General features: G+C 40.1%; 1 protein-coding gene across 1 annotated transcript in view; it reads right to left on the bottom strand.

The window, feature by feature from the left end:
- Positions 1-5,295: 5,295 nt before the first annotated feature.
- ITPRID2 (ITPR interacting domain containing 2) overlaps positions 5,296-16,147 on the bottom strand; it is a 40,028-nt gene continuing 29,176 nt past the window's right edge. Inside the window, exons 13-19 of the mRNA XM_041717339.2 lie at positions 15,784-15,858; positions 15,301-15,428; positions 14,161-14,311; positions 12,946-13,011; positions 11,903-12,283; positions 6,937-7,061; positions 5,296-6,528 (exon numbers count right to left, since the gene is read on the bottom strand). Of these exons, the coding sequence (XP_041573273.1) occupies positions 6,951-7,061; positions 11,903-12,283; positions 12,946-13,011; positions 14,161-14,311; positions 15,301-15,428; positions 15,784-15,858 (912 nt within the window). The 3' untranslated portion in view covers positions 5,296-6,528; positions 6,937-6,950. The remainder of the gene's footprint in view (positions 6,529-6,936; positions 7,062-11,902; positions 12,284-12,945; positions 13,012-14,160; positions 14,312-15,300; positions 15,429-15,783; positions 15,859-16,147) is intronic.

Genomic DNA, 16,147 nt, shown 5'->3' with positions numbered 1-16,147 from the left:
GCTTAAGGCTTTGGCTCCTAAATTCACCAGTGCAGATGCAGAGAAGCACTAAGTTACAGTACCCTGATCCAAGAGGCTGCCTTTGCAGAGCAAGGGCTCAGCTTGGATGTGGCAATTCTTCCAGTGTGTCCCTCAGACACAACTTTAATCCCCATCGTAGCCACTGATATGTGAGTCATTTAACAAAGATATGTTGATCTGTGCTTTCCCTGGGCTCTCCAGCTGACCCCTCTCCCCAGAGTGACATGTCCCCAGCATATTGCTGTGCAGCCTCAGCAGCATCAGAGGGCTTCAATCTGCCCCTTCTTTCTGCCTTTTTCTAAAAAACTGGTGAACAGCTTCTTCTGTGCCTTTGCCCAGACAGGGGCATCAGCTAAACAGCTCTTGGTGCTGGCCATGAGCAGAAAGAGAGGGAGAAATCATGAACACTGTGCACACCATGGCTGTTCATGGACAGGTTTGCCCTTTGGGACTCTGAACTATGCCTCACTAATGGGTGCTGAAATCAGATAGAAGCCTTCCAGGAATAAAAAATTACATATTCCAAATGACACTGAAATTTTCCTTTCAAAACAGCATTGCAAACAGGGTGACTCCCACTAAGCTGCTGGAAACAGTCTGCTATTTATATGTAGAAAATGCAAAGAATTTAAAATTTGCCTGGGTGGTAGAATGCAGAGCAGATCTCATCTGCCTCATGAGTACCAAGTGCTGCCACAGGCAGGTCAAGAAGAAGAACAGAAGGTCTTTCTGAGCAGTCACAGAGACAGTAGGACATTCAGTGAGAGCTGCTGGCCTGGTAACAATCTAACACAAATTCCATTGCCAGTTTTTATCCATAGAATATAAAGTTTGGACTTGTTAATGTACTAACTATATATGTGGATACATAAAGGCTAGCTAAGTAAAAAGATACAGCTATTTCTATTTGTCCAAGCTCTTTAGTTAAGATAATCATTCCTCAGCAGTATGGTTTTAATCAGGATCAGTTCAAAGTTACTTTATCTGAGCACAGAACTTACACTGTCTATTCCAGTCTTCCTCTGAAATTCACAGCTCTCCACAATTTGAAGTAATGTAGAAACATTTACTGCTAGGTCCTATCCACTACCATCAATAGAATACACACATCCAAAACATAGGAAATGAGCTGGATTAATGGGACATGACCTGAGTAGACAGTCAAAAGATGCTTGCCTAATATGGACTATAGTTCAATAATGCAGAAAGCAAAACTCTGGTACTAGTTTTAATTTCAGCAGGAAGAGATGCTACAATTTGTCTCCTTACCAAGAATAGGGTAAATCTAATATATCTGTCAATAAACAGAACTGTGTAGTATACATAGGTTTTAGAATAAAATTATATTACACTATTTCCATATTAAATCTTTAATGCAAAAATTAGTCAACTCTATCGCTGAATTAAACAATTGAAATATAAAATCCAGTTGTTACTGTAATTTTTTAAACAAAAGTTAAAATATAGAACACATAGAAGATAAACCAGTGAATGAACTTCCACAATTTCAGAGTCTGAGTTAGAAAATTCCTATGCCAACACACTTTCCCAGGCATAAAATGAAAAGTCACCAATTACCTATAAAAGCTCAGCATGCCAATTTCAGAACATGTTCTTAAAATTCTCATTTTTGAATTTGAGACTCTTCAGATGTCCCTTCATTCTTGCCTCCTCCTTCTTCCCCTCTGAGAACATGCTAGATCAAAAGATATCTCACCAATCATCAAGGTCCCACCTGCAGCATCTCCAAGGGAGGGATTGAGACACACCTGGAGGACAGGATCTGGGTTTTAATGACCTGGGCAAGGTGGCTGAGGCACAATTGTTTGCTATTTCCTATATAGGTGTTGGGAGTAGCAGGAATGGGGCTGTCAGGAGCCAAGGCTAAGTGGGCTACCTGGTATAAAAATATCACAATGCCTAAGCAGGACCTACCTTTCCTAAATCCACTGGCTGGGCTTGATCCTTTGGTTGTCCTCTATGTGCCATGAGATTAACTCAAGTCAATCTGATCCATAACCTTCTCTGGCACTGAGGTCAGGCTGACAGGACTCTATTTCCCAGGATTCTACTTCCAACTCTTCTTGTAGGTGGGTGTCACATTGAGCAGTCTCCAGCTGGGACTTTTCTGGTTAACCAGAACTGATGAGAAATAATGGAGAGTGGCTTGGCAAGCTCTTCCACCAGCTCCCTCAGTACCTTCAAGTGAATCCCACCTGGCCCCACAGACTCATGAATGTTTACATGGCACAACAGGTCACTAAATCCTTCCTCCTGGATTGCATGGGGCCTATTCTGCTCCCTGTCCCTATCTACCAGCTCAGGGAGCTGACTGCCTAGAGGAACTGTCTGTTGAAGCCTGAGGGAAAGTCTAAGTACCTCAGCCTTTTCTTCATCCTTGGTGACAATTTTACCCCCCATGTCCAATAAATGATGGAGCTTTTCCTCATTCTGCCTCTTGTTTTTAGCGTACTTATAAAATCACTCTTTAGATCTTTCACAGCAGTGGTCAGATTGAGTTCTAGCTGAGCTTTTGACTTACAGTATTTTTCTACATGACGTAATGACATCCTTGTGCTCTTCTTGAGTTGTCTGCTCCTTCTCTAAGTCTCTCTTTTGTCCTGAGTTCCAGTGAAAGCTCCCTGTTCAGCCAGGCCAGACTTCTTCCCCACCAGCTCTTCTTTCAGAACATGGGAATGGCATGCTCCTGCATCTTTAAGATTTCCTTCTTAAAGTATATCCAGCATTGCTTGGCTTGACCCCTTAGTTATTAAGGACTGATTCCTACTGACACTCTCTGAACCAGTGTCCTGAACAGGCCAAAGTCTACCCTTTACACAAAGGCAGGTTTTATTGAGGTTTTGTTGATCCCTCTCCTCACTTCACCAAGAATCAGAAACTACCGTTTAGTGGTTCTCTGGTTGAAGGCTGTCCTGAGCACAGCATCTCTCACCAGCCCTTCTTTGTTTGTAAACAGATCTAGTGGGCCACCACCCTTTGTAGCCTTACTTACCAGCTGTGTCAGGAAGTTCTCTTCTGCACGCTCCAGGACAGCCCCCTCTCCTCTGCTGGAGTTCCCAGAAGATATCTGGCAAGAGAAAGCCTCCCAGAAGAACATGGGCCAACAGTTTTGAGACATCAGCCAGGCACTCATTGAACAGTTCATCTGCTGCCTCATCCTGGTTGGGTGGTCTGTAACAGACTCCCACCAAGATTTTTGCCTTGCTGGCCTTCCCCCCACCGATTCTCACCCACAGGCACTCAGCCTTACCATCACTATCCTTGGCTCTGCACAGAATAAACACTCCCTACTGTACAGAGCCACCCTGCTGCCCCCGCTTCCTCCCTCATCACTTCCGAAGAGCTTAAACCATCATTGCAGCACTCCAGTCACACAAGGCATCCCAGCACATTTCTGCGAGGGATTCTGTGTCATGGCTGTCCTGCTGCACAATGGCTTCCAGTTCCTCCTGTTTGCTACTGACACTGTGTGCATTAGTGCAGCAGCACATCAGCTGAGCTATCGATTCTGTCCCAGCACTGGCATGCTGCCCCTAGGCCCATCCCTACTGACCCTGGTCTTATCTCCCTCCCCCTTCCAAGCCAGCTTAAAGCCCTCTCAAATCACCACTACCAACCCATGGGCTAGAATCCTTCACCCCTTTTAGCCAGTGAACCCAACCTGTCCCCAACAAGCCTGGTGCCACAAGGACCAACCCATGACTGAAAAAGCCAAAATGCCACCACTGGTACAAGTCTTTAAGCCACACGACCAGGTGGGTTCTCCTGTTACTCCTACAGCCAACAGGCAATGACAAAGGTCACTGCCATAGCAAATTTTAGAAAAGCATGCAAAATATCTCTGGCAATACTGTCTTCCTTTATTCACTGCAAATTTGGTTGACCAATATTTATCAGCCACTAATAAAGCTGTCTGAATCTGCATATAATCCATATCAAATTCCAGGCTTGCAAAAAAAAAGGACAACACTAATTTGCAAGGAAAGCAGCAGTTTGAATCATTAAACAAAATAAAAAACTGTCCATGCTCAGAAGACCATTATGCTAAGTCACACAGGATAGGCATGTGTTCAATAATGATGGCTTTTCCTAAGGCACAAACAATCGTCGTTAGAAGTTGATTACCAGCTCAACTTAACCTATATGATAGATCCAATAAAATATTTTTTTAAACAGTTTATAGGCATTCCTATATATAAGTGTCACTCAGAAAATATTAGCTGGAAATGCCTCTAAAAATGGTTAAAATCTGTTATCCAGATTATGGAAAAACAGGTGCTTTTATATCCATTAGTTTTAGTACAGTTTTTAGAAATGTCATTTTGAAATGTCTTTATTTTAAATTATAGTGAAACCTCAGAAATCTGACTTCCATCAGTTGGATGAAAACTTGGCAGTACTTTTCATTTCTCAGGATATATTAAACACTAGGATTTGAACTGCTGAGATCAAATGTTCTTACAAGCTACAAGATGAAGTACCTCAGATACTCTGGGACGTTACCAGCAAGTGACTTCTCTTGGTGGAGTATCAGGAAGTCAGGCTGCTATCTCCATGGAAGATGCTGCTGGCAGCTCCTGCCCAACTGCCTCCAGCTCCTGAAGTGCCTTCCTCCATCACTCCCTGAGAGCTGCAGCTGTCACCTTTCTTGGAAAACTGCTCTGAGCAGCTCAAAGGCACAGGAGCTACATAAGTGGTCAAGTGTGTTAATTGATCTGGCTGGGGGACAAGGGGAGCAGGTTGAGTGGGTTTTGGGTTTCTGCATTTGCAAAGGAAGGTTGCAGACATGTGGGTCTGGCTGGCTGATCTCCTGTGGTGTTCTGGAATGGAGCTGCATGCTCATGCAAGCTGCAAAGCAAGGCAGAAATCTACTGCAACTTACCACATTGTACGGATTGCTACATATCAGTGCTGCCAGAGTTTGTGTTTCATCTTTTCAATGTGCAGAATAAAGTTTTCAAGAAAACCCTGCCTCTTCTTACAGGGATGAACTACCAGCTCATCAACTTCTTGGACCAGCAACAGAAGCCAATAACTTTAAGACAGTGGTTTAAAGTGCCAACACTGCTCTCACATTTCAGTGTCCCTGAATATCTGAAAGCTTTATCAAAAGCCAAGCCCCGAGCTTTCCTGCTGTTCCCAATTCTGTGTACTGTTCCGAGTTTTTCTGCTGTTCCCAGTTCTGGGATTTGATCAAATCTATCTTATTTTCCTCAAGAGTAAACCATGCACAATACAAAACACTGACACAAATTATAGGCAAAATAAATATTTTATTGGTTTAATATACACTTTTTTAAAGAAATCAGCCCTTGTGTGTCTTCCTAACACAATTTAAAATTTTATAAACTTTTTCATATAATATTGTAATATTTGAAACTATTTTTGATTAAAGACCTTGACATAGTGTGAAGAGTTTTAGTAGATGGAAAAGGCAAAGGAGTAGAGAGTTCAAGCGCAGCCAAAAGGGATATTACATATCCACTAAATGTCTATTTGACCACATAAAAACTCCAATGACTTCCAATTTTCTCCATTGGAACAATCGGATATTCACCAGGCTGACTGAAAATACACTCTGTGAGGGATGGAGAAGGAAAAGAGTTTTTTTCCATTTTCCCCATAATATAAGCAAGGTCATTCATGCATTCAAAGTTGAAAATCCTAATTGCTTTCAGAAGATAGCATTTTTATTGCATTTTGGTTAATATGAAGCAGAACTTCTCTTGGTATGACTGCGAGTAGTCAACACCAAAAAAAAATATCCCAGTGCTTAAATAAGGCACTTTCCTATACAGGGATGAGCAAACAGCAAGGAAGCAAATAAAATTAGTTAAAAGTTGTCTTCTACACAAAGATAAGGCTTTCAGTGTCAGAACTTTAAGTAGTTTTAAGAGTAACCTCATGTCATTCTACCACTCTGCTAATAGTAACCGCCTCAAGAATTAACAACAATTTGTGTAACAGGATTGTTTCTTTTGAAGTGGCACTAAGTAACAGCAGTGGAAACCATTACTGGTTATTTCAAGCTCTTAAAGTGGATCAGTTATTGCACAATAAATACCTCATAGAGGTCAGTGTTTTGGGAGGGGTTGTTGTGGGGTTTTTTCTATTGTTTTTTAAAAAAAGCTAGGCTGAATGTGTATGTGTTATTTATAAATTGGTTACATCTGGAAATCTTCAAGTTTCATGATGCATCATTAGACAAAGAAATTAGCTACATAAAAATTTACAACAGGGACATACAAATAAATACAAAACCTTTCAGAGTGACATAATTTTGCTGATGCTTAAAGGAAAGTAATGTTAAAGTGTCTAAGTCCTTACAGATGAACTCAAGGAAAGGTCCACATCGGAGAACCAAGCGCCAAACACAGTAGCCCATCTCAGCAGCTTTAACACTTCCTGAAGCAAAAACAACTTGGCACTTTCACCAGTGGGTGCTGCCCAAAGCAGAATCCCACAGCACTTCCAACTACATCCAGCCTTAAGAGAAAAAAAAAGGAAGATGAAGACCTAAATTAGATTTTTGCAAGTCTGTTTGTTATGTTTAATTTAAGTATGTATTTTGATAATATTCATATCTAAGGTAGGCAAACTGCAGAAATCCTCTTGCATGATGCATTCACATAAAAAGTCATGACAGACCACACTGAAACTAAACATCAAGGACCACTCTATGAAAGCTGATAGTAGAATGGGCCAAACTACAAACCAGCTGACTTTCCAAGTCTATCCAGGATTATCAGTATTCTCTTTATTTAATGAACTTCAAATTTGATTACTTATGTTTCAAGGAGAAAATGCAAACAAAGTAAGGTATAAATTAGCAACAATATTTAACACAATAAAAACAAAAATAAAATCTGGTTCTTGCAGACCCCCAAAGATTACCTGTAGTACCAGTTTCATGGCTGTGTATCTTGTTTTGCAGTTGCAGATCTGCTTTGGGGTGATACAGCTGCTAACAACCCACTTACTATTTCTCTTCTTATTTCACCAACAATAGATTCCTTGATCTGAAAGGGATTAGCCAAAGTTTAAAGGTCAGTAATTTATATAAACAATGGGTAAAATGAAATGATATTGCAGATATATTTGACACTACCAATATGCACCACTAAAATTCAACTTTCAAAACTGTGACTGGAAAAACATTAGAATGAAAAAATAACTGTAAATAATTCTGAAGTTCTTGCAAATTTCATAAACGTAAATGAAACTAGTTCTGTATTTCCAGATGGTAAATATATTTATGTTTTACACTTAGGATATCTGGTTTTATGCTACAAAAAGAATACATTTCAACTACACAAAGTTCTGCAAAAAAACATTTTAGGATATGTACATCAAAAGCCTCCCAAATGCACTATTTTTTGACATGCTATTATTCTCTTGAAAAGGAAGGCAGGATTGATCTCCTTCACTAATTGATTACACAGTAGAACAGATCCAAGTCCATGAACATAAGCTGTTGTTTTCAAGTAATTCAAAAGGAGACAAATCCTAATTGCATACTTTCAGCAGGAAAGACAAAGAATTTCAGCAGTTGCTCACATCATCAGTGGGCCACTGGGCTTTAATCTATGCCAGTGAAGGCTATTTGTCACAGGATTGTGACAAAGCATTTACCCATTAAGGTTTATATAAAACACACCTAGGAGTTTCTAGTAGCAGGCATGTGAGTGTGGCTGAGGTTACAACAAAAAACAGAACAGAGCACTGATTGCTACAGTAAAGAAAACAAAGGAGAAAAGGAGGCAAAACACAGTTCTAAAAGAGGAGGGCATGACAAAGAAAAACAATATGGGCTTCTTGCAAGTACAAGAAATCTTTGGCACCAACTTATTTTTTTGAATGGTCTTCAGGAGGGACAAGTCAGATACAGACAAAGACAGAGGAGGACAGCTGTGAGAAGGTGCAAGGGGGTAAGAGCCAGGGCCTGGCCCAAGGTCACACAGAAGCACTCAACATCCCAGTTAAGCAATACATTTTTCTTTTTCATGTTAGTCTCCCCTTTTCCTGGTGCGTCAAAAGGATTAAGCAACAACGTCAGAAGGGTGGCAGCAGCATTAGCAACAGGTTATTTATCCCTTGTTCTCTTTGGCAGACAATTCAATCCCTAAACCATTACTGTGGCAAAGTTCCTCATTTCGTTACTACTTTGAATCAAGCAGAAATTCAGAGACTATAATATTGCTGGGAAACAGGTTTCCAGTTGGGTTGTTTAACAGACAAAAGAAAAGCCATTTTGTAATAGAGCCTATTTCACTGACAGCTGAGAGCCCAGAGGATGTCTATGCTGATGCACACACTGATGCACAAAGCTTTAGAACTGCTGTCAGCATAGTAAGGGCTTTGGGATTAGAAATGTAGGCGCAGGGAAACCTGCACACAGCACTCCAACTGTCCAGCAGGCATAGGAGAGCCCCCAGTGCTCTCTCCACCTTTCTTCTTCAGTATCTCATGGGGTGGATCTGTGAATATGCTATAAAACAGTCATTCTGTACCCTTCTCTCAACAGACAGACAAAAATAAAGTTCACTTTCCAAAATAAAAACTCATAAAAGCTTCCCAAATTAGCAAGTAAATGATCTAGTATGACAGACAGTCTTGTAACAACATAGAAACTGGAAGCAAAGCAGCTCCTGTTCTATTCTCAGCTGTCCCAACAGCTTTTGGCTTGACCTTGATTATTTGAGCCCTCTGCTTTTCACCTTCCTGTCTGGACAACAGCAAGGCCATCCTCCACTGCCTCTTTTCAGAGCCTCTGCTTCCTCCCCCTCCAGACTCAGCAAGGTCAGTCCTGCATGGGGAGCAGCGCTGACTCCTGCAGGGACTCAGCACACGCATGTGTCGTGACCAATTGCCAATATTTCCCTTTTCATTATAAATAATTTAGAGCAAGGTGAACCTTCTATTTGCTCTGCAGAGGACACAGCCCGCTGCTAAGACAGAAAAGCAGTCAATGAATGCTCCATCAATTACTTTTAGCAAGTGAATGAAAAATTGATCATTTGAAAAATGAGAGAACCGCTTATTTATGCTACATTTACTACATTGCCACAACACCAGTACTCAATATTGCATTGAAAACACAGTATCACACTCATTTTTACAACAGTAAACCAATGACCTCTCTTCCTAGAAAAGAATTACCATTACTGCAATATTATGTTGCTGCTAAATAAAGAACTGATTGAGAGTGAAGTGCACCACTTGTGGCAAAGCTGGAGATTGACCAATAAAAAATGGGGACAAGGTTTTTCACAGTGCTTATATTTCTGATCTTGAAGTAAATTTTCTATAATTAAAAGAATTCCTTCCTGCCCTGTTTTTTTTTCCCATGCCACTTCTTCATGGCAGCAGCTGGTGAGATTTTATGCTTAAGATAATAAGATGAGGAACCCAACACCTGCACACATGAGCAACCTACAGACATTTTGAGGGATGTTGAGCTAACATGGATTTGAATGAAAAATGGAAAAGGGATGATTCTCTGCCAGACTCATTACAGCCTCTTAAAGCAGATGATGACAGGAAAATCATACATTTCCTTTAAGTGTAACTTCATTAAGTGTCATTTATAATGAAGAACTGTTAACAAAATCAAAACTTGCCCTGCTCTTAAGCAGAAAGATCTTTAAACTAGCACACATCTTTTAAACTGGAGAAGAGCAGAGTGAGAGGGCCTGGTGGCCCTCCTAGTGACCCTGTGGCATACACAAGTCAAGCAGTTAAGTACTTCATGTGATAATCCTGTGGAGGCAAGGCTGTATTTCATCAAGAGAGCTACTGTTTGCTATTTTAACACTTCATGTTGCTGAATGTTTTTCCAAGGGAGTTAGTCCATTAATGCCAAAAGTTAACACCATGGGTTTTTTTCATGGAACAAATAGTTACAGGTCAAAGTTCACATGCATTACAGCCCACCTCGGCATATCACACCCACTGCCTGGCTTCTCTCTCCCAGCACAAGGTCACACAGCTACAGAGAATGATAGGGCTAAGCAGGGATTTAATATTTGTGAGTGCATACATCAAGACTGCATCCTACTAGATTTCTTTCTTTTGACAACGAAACTGGAATTCCTTTGCTGACAACAGGGCTATTTAAGCAAGGCAGTATTTCAATTTATGCTCTGTTTTAACTCTTATGAAATAATAAAGATTTTCCTGAAATGTGTTTAATAGTATGTTCTGGCTCTGCAAAATCTACTGCTTTGCACCAACGCATCTCCACTCCAACCTGCAAAACTCCTCATGCTGAGAATCTTCAGTTGATCCAGAACCCACTGCCAATGAACTTAAACAGAGGGACAATCTCTCTGTGTGCTCAAATATTCACAAAGTGACTCAAGCTCAGTTGTTTGCTGACTACTCATCTTTGAATAGTAGCCTCTCAGTTCAGCTTGGATTCTTTCAGCATTACAATGTCCTCAGTGCCACACAACCCAAATAACAATCTCTGTGCAAAGAGTACACATCTTTATTTGCTATCAACTAATGAAGCTAAAGAGGAACTTTCACAGAGGCTAACCTCTGAAAAAATATTGACTGAAATAATTCTGTCTTTTGACTTCAGCTGACTTTTTTTTTTGTCTCTGCTGCTTTTGCAGTACTTTTGAATTACAGTTCTCCTTCCTATCTAAGTTTCTCCTTTAGCCACCCTCCACCATGACACCACTGCCTGACACATGGATTTTTACAGACAGCCTGGACACAAAGGCCACATCCTGGCTTCAGGAGAAGCCAGGATCATCCTGCAGAATCAGAAGCACAGTGCAAGGTATGCTAAATATCTCATGTGCCACTCTTCTGATGAGTGGCATGCATCTCATCCATGTCACAGACAAAGCTAAAGTAAAGCTGGTTCCAATTATCCACAGCCTCAACACATGCAGACCTGGAAGGTACCATGGCATTACGGTCTGGCCTGTTGTACATTTCTAAGTATGACATCTTACCTAGTCCTCAGTGGTCTGTGGCAGAGCCATACAAAACCTTCAGGTGATAAGCTAAAGGCTAAGTGTCCAATGACCCTTGGCTAAAGACTAAGTGGTCCTTCTCTTGTGAAGAAGAGGGAATAAAATCTGCAAATTCTCAATGCCCATTTCTGTATTCAGAGCAAAGTTTGCTCCACTTTTTCACAGACATTTCTTTTCAGAACAAGTAGTTGCTTTGGCTTCCTTTCCACATTTATATTACTTGCCAGAGAGCTTTTCTGTCATGCCACTAACAAAACACAGTTTTAGTTGTGTTTCTTAACTTGGCCCACAGGAAAAATAACCAAGCACTCCTCACTTTCATTGACTGCCAATAAAACTAGTCCAATATGATTGGTCCAAAAATCACTCAAACTCTGAAATAACTTCCCACTTGCCTTCAGCTTGTTTCACTTACATTCCTATAGTACTTAGTGGATGGGGTAGAGGGACTGGAAACAGTACTTAGCATTTATTACAGCATTGTTTCAGAAACATTATTTCACCACTCAATGAACTCCAGTTTGGCATTTTAACAAACAAACATGACAGAAATTTTCACTTGGGAATCTGAAATACTGCTTCTTAACTAAGTAGTAGAGACAGCAAGTTCTGTCCCAGCCATACTTAGCTATTAATTTACATGCTAACTACTACCACTGAAAAAAACATCCACTGCTTTGCACATAAATAGAGCTGTGGCTCCAACACCTAGTGACATGATCTGAGCTTTCAGACACAGAACTGGAACAGTATGGAGCTTTGGCTGGAGAGGAAAGAGAAAACCTCAGTGGACACGAGTTACAGCCAGCCTTGTCTTTAGGTGTCAGAAAACTCAGTTCAAACATCCCAGAGCTCAGCCCCTCCTTACTCACCTCCCTTATGACTTGTTGCAGCTCCTCCTGCTCCACTGCTTTGTGGATTTCATCAACTGAAGGCATGAGAGGGATTTTTTCAAGTTTGTGCTCCACCTCTGGCTTGGAGTCTGCAAACTCCTCAGAGCTTTCCACCGGCTGTCCAGTGCCTGCTCTCAGAGGGGGAGTTGGGGTTAAGGCAACAGAGGCTCTGTACAACTTCTTGCTTTGACTCTTAGCTTTTCTACCTGTGTGACCAGAGCACACTGAAGAGGAATCTGAATTTCCATGGGAGAATACAGACTCTGTACCCTCTGCTGGGAGAGTTTCCAGTCCAAGCTCTCCCAGTCCTAAGCCCAGTTCAGATTTCAGAAAAGACTGCTCTCGAATAAGCTCAGAGACCTAAGGATTCAGAAAAGAAACAGTCCCAAATAAGCATACAAAAAAGTCACATACAGACATAACTATGTTTCCTCGCTATTTATTTAATCACTTACTCATTCCCTCCATGCAACAAAACACAGCTATAAAATAAATATATCCTTTGCCTTTATGACTACAACAAAGAGGATCATGAAAAAGAATGTGCCTTTTTAAAGCCAACATAAATAAAAATTGTGGCTCTTCCCCAAGCCACAAACTTTTGCAACATGTATACATCTTGCCAGAGCCATTGACAGACACACACGTAAGGGTCTGATTTCCGTTTATTTGTTCTTTCCTTTCTGCAGTTTTTGAACTACTTATTTCCAGTAGCAGAAAATGCACAGAAATATAAAAAATATTTTTCCTTAGAAAATTCATGAGGTAGTACCACCATTTGTAGCAACTAAATGAAAAAATATCTCACTTCTACATATTCCTCTTAAAAGCTAACAAGACTACAGCTACTTACACCTATAGTTAAATCTACTTAAGGAAAATTGCATATGTTTTCAACAAAGCTATTTAAGGGAGTAAAGTATTTCTACAGTTATGTCTAAAATAATCTCCTGCAACCTATTTTAAAGAAAAACCTTCCTAGTTCTTTTCATCAGCAAAACACAGAGTAAACAATTACTTACTGGTTCAATGACGTTCAATGGAGAAGGACACGACAGATTATCAGCACTTCTGCTTCCATACATACCCTGAAAAATTAAGTTAATGCACTTAGGACTTTCTTAGAGCTCTCAGAAGCTAGTATATAAACATGCTGCATATCAGACAACTTTTTGTAAAACCAGAAAGTTGGAAACAGGAAGTAGAGCTGATAGGAGAAAGTTAATTTCAGTCATTTTTAAAGCTGGCCCCCTTCTATAAAAGGATTTACAAATAAAAAGTTATTTATACAGTTCAAAGAATGCAAGTTTGGCTTGAGATCACAGTAATATAGTATTTTCCTGTTCTTGGGTTTCAATTTTTTTTCCCCATGACAAAATACTGAAGAGGAAGATGCTGCTTCTACAGAAGGATTGGCTAAGAAAGAGAAATTAAACCCAGGAAGAACATATGACACTTTTTATCTGTGCTTCTTTTGTTTGGCTGATGACAGAATTGCAGCACAAAAAGAGAGGAACAGTCTTTTGCTGAGTGAAAAATAAGAGTAAGTATATTGCCATGTCACCAATAAACACAGACAAATGCCTAACAATGGGATTTCCTGGTTGTTTTTTTTTTGTTTCGGTTTGGGTTTTTTGGTGGGTTTTTTTGTTGGTTTTTTTTTGTGTTTGTTTGTTTATTGTTGGGTATTTCTGGTTTTGTTCCCATGGATTGGCAGAGCTAGAGAGAAAGCACACTCTATTTCTTGGGAGAGAAACACTGTGAATGTCTCACCTCTCCACCCTCATCTCTCAAGAAAATCAGTGTAGGAGAACTTCAGAGAGCCCATCACCATACTCCAAGTATTTAGACAAGAACCCCAGCTACCAAAACTGCAAAAATTCAGGGTCATGAAGAGGAAAAAGAAGAAAGCACTGACAGAAATCTGCCTTTCTCAGCCCTAAAATCCCATGAGGTATGTATTGATGTGTATGAACACCAAGAAAGTCACACACCTTTTCCCCAACGTGAAATACTGACTGAAAATGAGAAAATATAACCCCTGATAATACACATGGCATCATTAGATTCCATCCCACTCCAAGAGTTATAACAGTTATCATTTGTCCCAGCTCATTGCAGGAGGGTTGGACTAGATGATCTTTAAAAGGTCCCTTCCTACTCAAAACTATTCTACAATTCTGTGATGAGCATTACATTGAGAAAAAACATAATGCTCTTGCAAAACTAATACTTACTATGTGTGCCTGAGGTCTGTAAGGCGAAGACATGTGCAGACTTCTGAGCTGGTCTTCCAAGGCCAGCAGACGTTCTTCCAGCTGCATCTCCAACTCCTGCAGCTCCATGCGGACTGACTTCCTCAGGCTCTGCAGCTGATCAGCTTCGAATCTACAGCAAGGCCATCACAAAAAGAACAAAAGCATTCACTGCACTCAGCTCAAAGAGGTGGCTGAGCAGGACAGTGCCACAAGTAAAGGACTTCATACAAGGGAATTCAAAGCAGAACACAGAAATGTTAGCTGAATGCCTACATGGCACAGAAGTCTTTTTCCATTTACAGAACATATGTATCAGTCCATAGAAGAAAACAACAACATAGTGTTCCATAGAACCTCCTCCAAAATTTTAGCTTTAAATGAAGAAGAAATCAGTATTTCTACATATATCTAATCAAATGCAATTTAAATCTGATAATAACAAGCAGTAATCACATGTTACTTCTCATGCGTGGTTATAGATTCCCCAGCACTCACAGCTACATTTTGGCCAGGAAGCCACAGTCTAAGGCAGCCAACTGATTTTAAACATGTTTACTTTTAAAGTGATAGGCCAAGAGCTGATTCGACTGAATTAAATATATAATCAGTTTCAAAAATTGTTCCAGATCTGCTGCTACTGCAACTCCTGGCGAGCACAACTACATGGAGCAAGAATATGAATGCCATCTGTAGCCTGCTGAGTAGCCACTGAAAGTTGGAAAAGCATCTGAATGCTACAGTGTTCATTCTTTATTTACATCTAAGAAGATGGTAGAGATCTGAAATAAAATCTAAGATTTTTTCCTCTGCAATATCCTATGTTCAAGTATCCTATGATAACAATCCTAAATATCTGCAGCTGTAGAATCACTTTGGAGAAATGATGCAGAAAAAAAAATAATTAGTGAGAAATAGGGATTGGAAGAAACCAAGAGTAAAAAACTCTAGAATTAAAATGTATAAAGAAAAGAGTAAATAAGATTTTGGCAAAAAACTCATCTCCAACCCTGCTCAAACTGAAACGAATAGATATCTTGCTGATTTCAAGGGCAGTAACACATTTTCTGATATGCCAGAGTATTTTATCTTTTTTTTGTTTTTTCAAAAAGGTCATTTTACCTTTCCTCCTCTGTCATGTGCTGATAAACTGTGGTCTGTTGACGCAGCATAGTCAATTCCAAATCCATCATTTGGGTTCTGAATAAATTTAGATTTCTCCTCACCACTTGTAGCTCCTGGAAAGTATTCTGTGGAAATAAAAATACAATAATGAATTACATGGGAAAACAAATTAAAGTAAGCTTGGATTCTGTAACCACATTTGCCCAGATGAGCCCTTTGAGTTAACAGCACCTCAGCAACTTCAGCATATGATGGAAGCTGCATGTTGTGCCATCACAATGACTTAAAAAAACAGCATTTTCAGCTGTATCATACAAGCAAACACATGAAAGAGTATTTAGATAATTCCTTTTTAACATCATTTGCAGGAAGCTCTCTCTTGAGAATAAAGACAAGGAACTTCCCAATCTGTGACACATTTAGGATGCTTTTTTGTATTTTATTTTGACTGAGTACCACTCTGTAAACAGGGTCACTTACTTCATAGAGAGGTAGAATGGATGATCTCTGAGTAGTGTAACCAGCTGAAAGATCCTGACCCCTCATCACTGGGTACTAGGGGGAAGAAACAAACAATTTGAAATAGGAAATGGAATACACAGACACTCCAAAAGCAGCCACTGTTTAAACACAACCTTTCTGGCATTGAGATTTCTGCAATCCATGGAAATACTGTGCTGCATATAAGCAACCTTACAAAATGGCAGCACCACTTCTTAACTGGCAATGCAAGTGTGCTGCTGGTGAAAAGGCAAATGAATCCTGTCTGACACAGTGAGTAGAAATAAAAACTAACTTTATCTGCATAAAGCATATTATGCTTGAAAACTTAGTAGTCTCAATT

Source organism: Taeniopygia guttata, chromosome 7 (genome assembly GCF_048771995.1).
Source record: "Taeniopygia guttata chromosome 7, bTaeGut7.mat, whole genome shotgun sequence".
Classification (NCBI taxonomy): Eukaryota; Metazoa; Chordata; class Aves; order Passeriformes; family Estrildidae; genus Taeniopygia; species Taeniopygia guttata.
The sequence above is the reverse complement of the archived record's forward strand: the minus strand, read 5'-3'. Positions and strand labels throughout refer to the sequence as shown.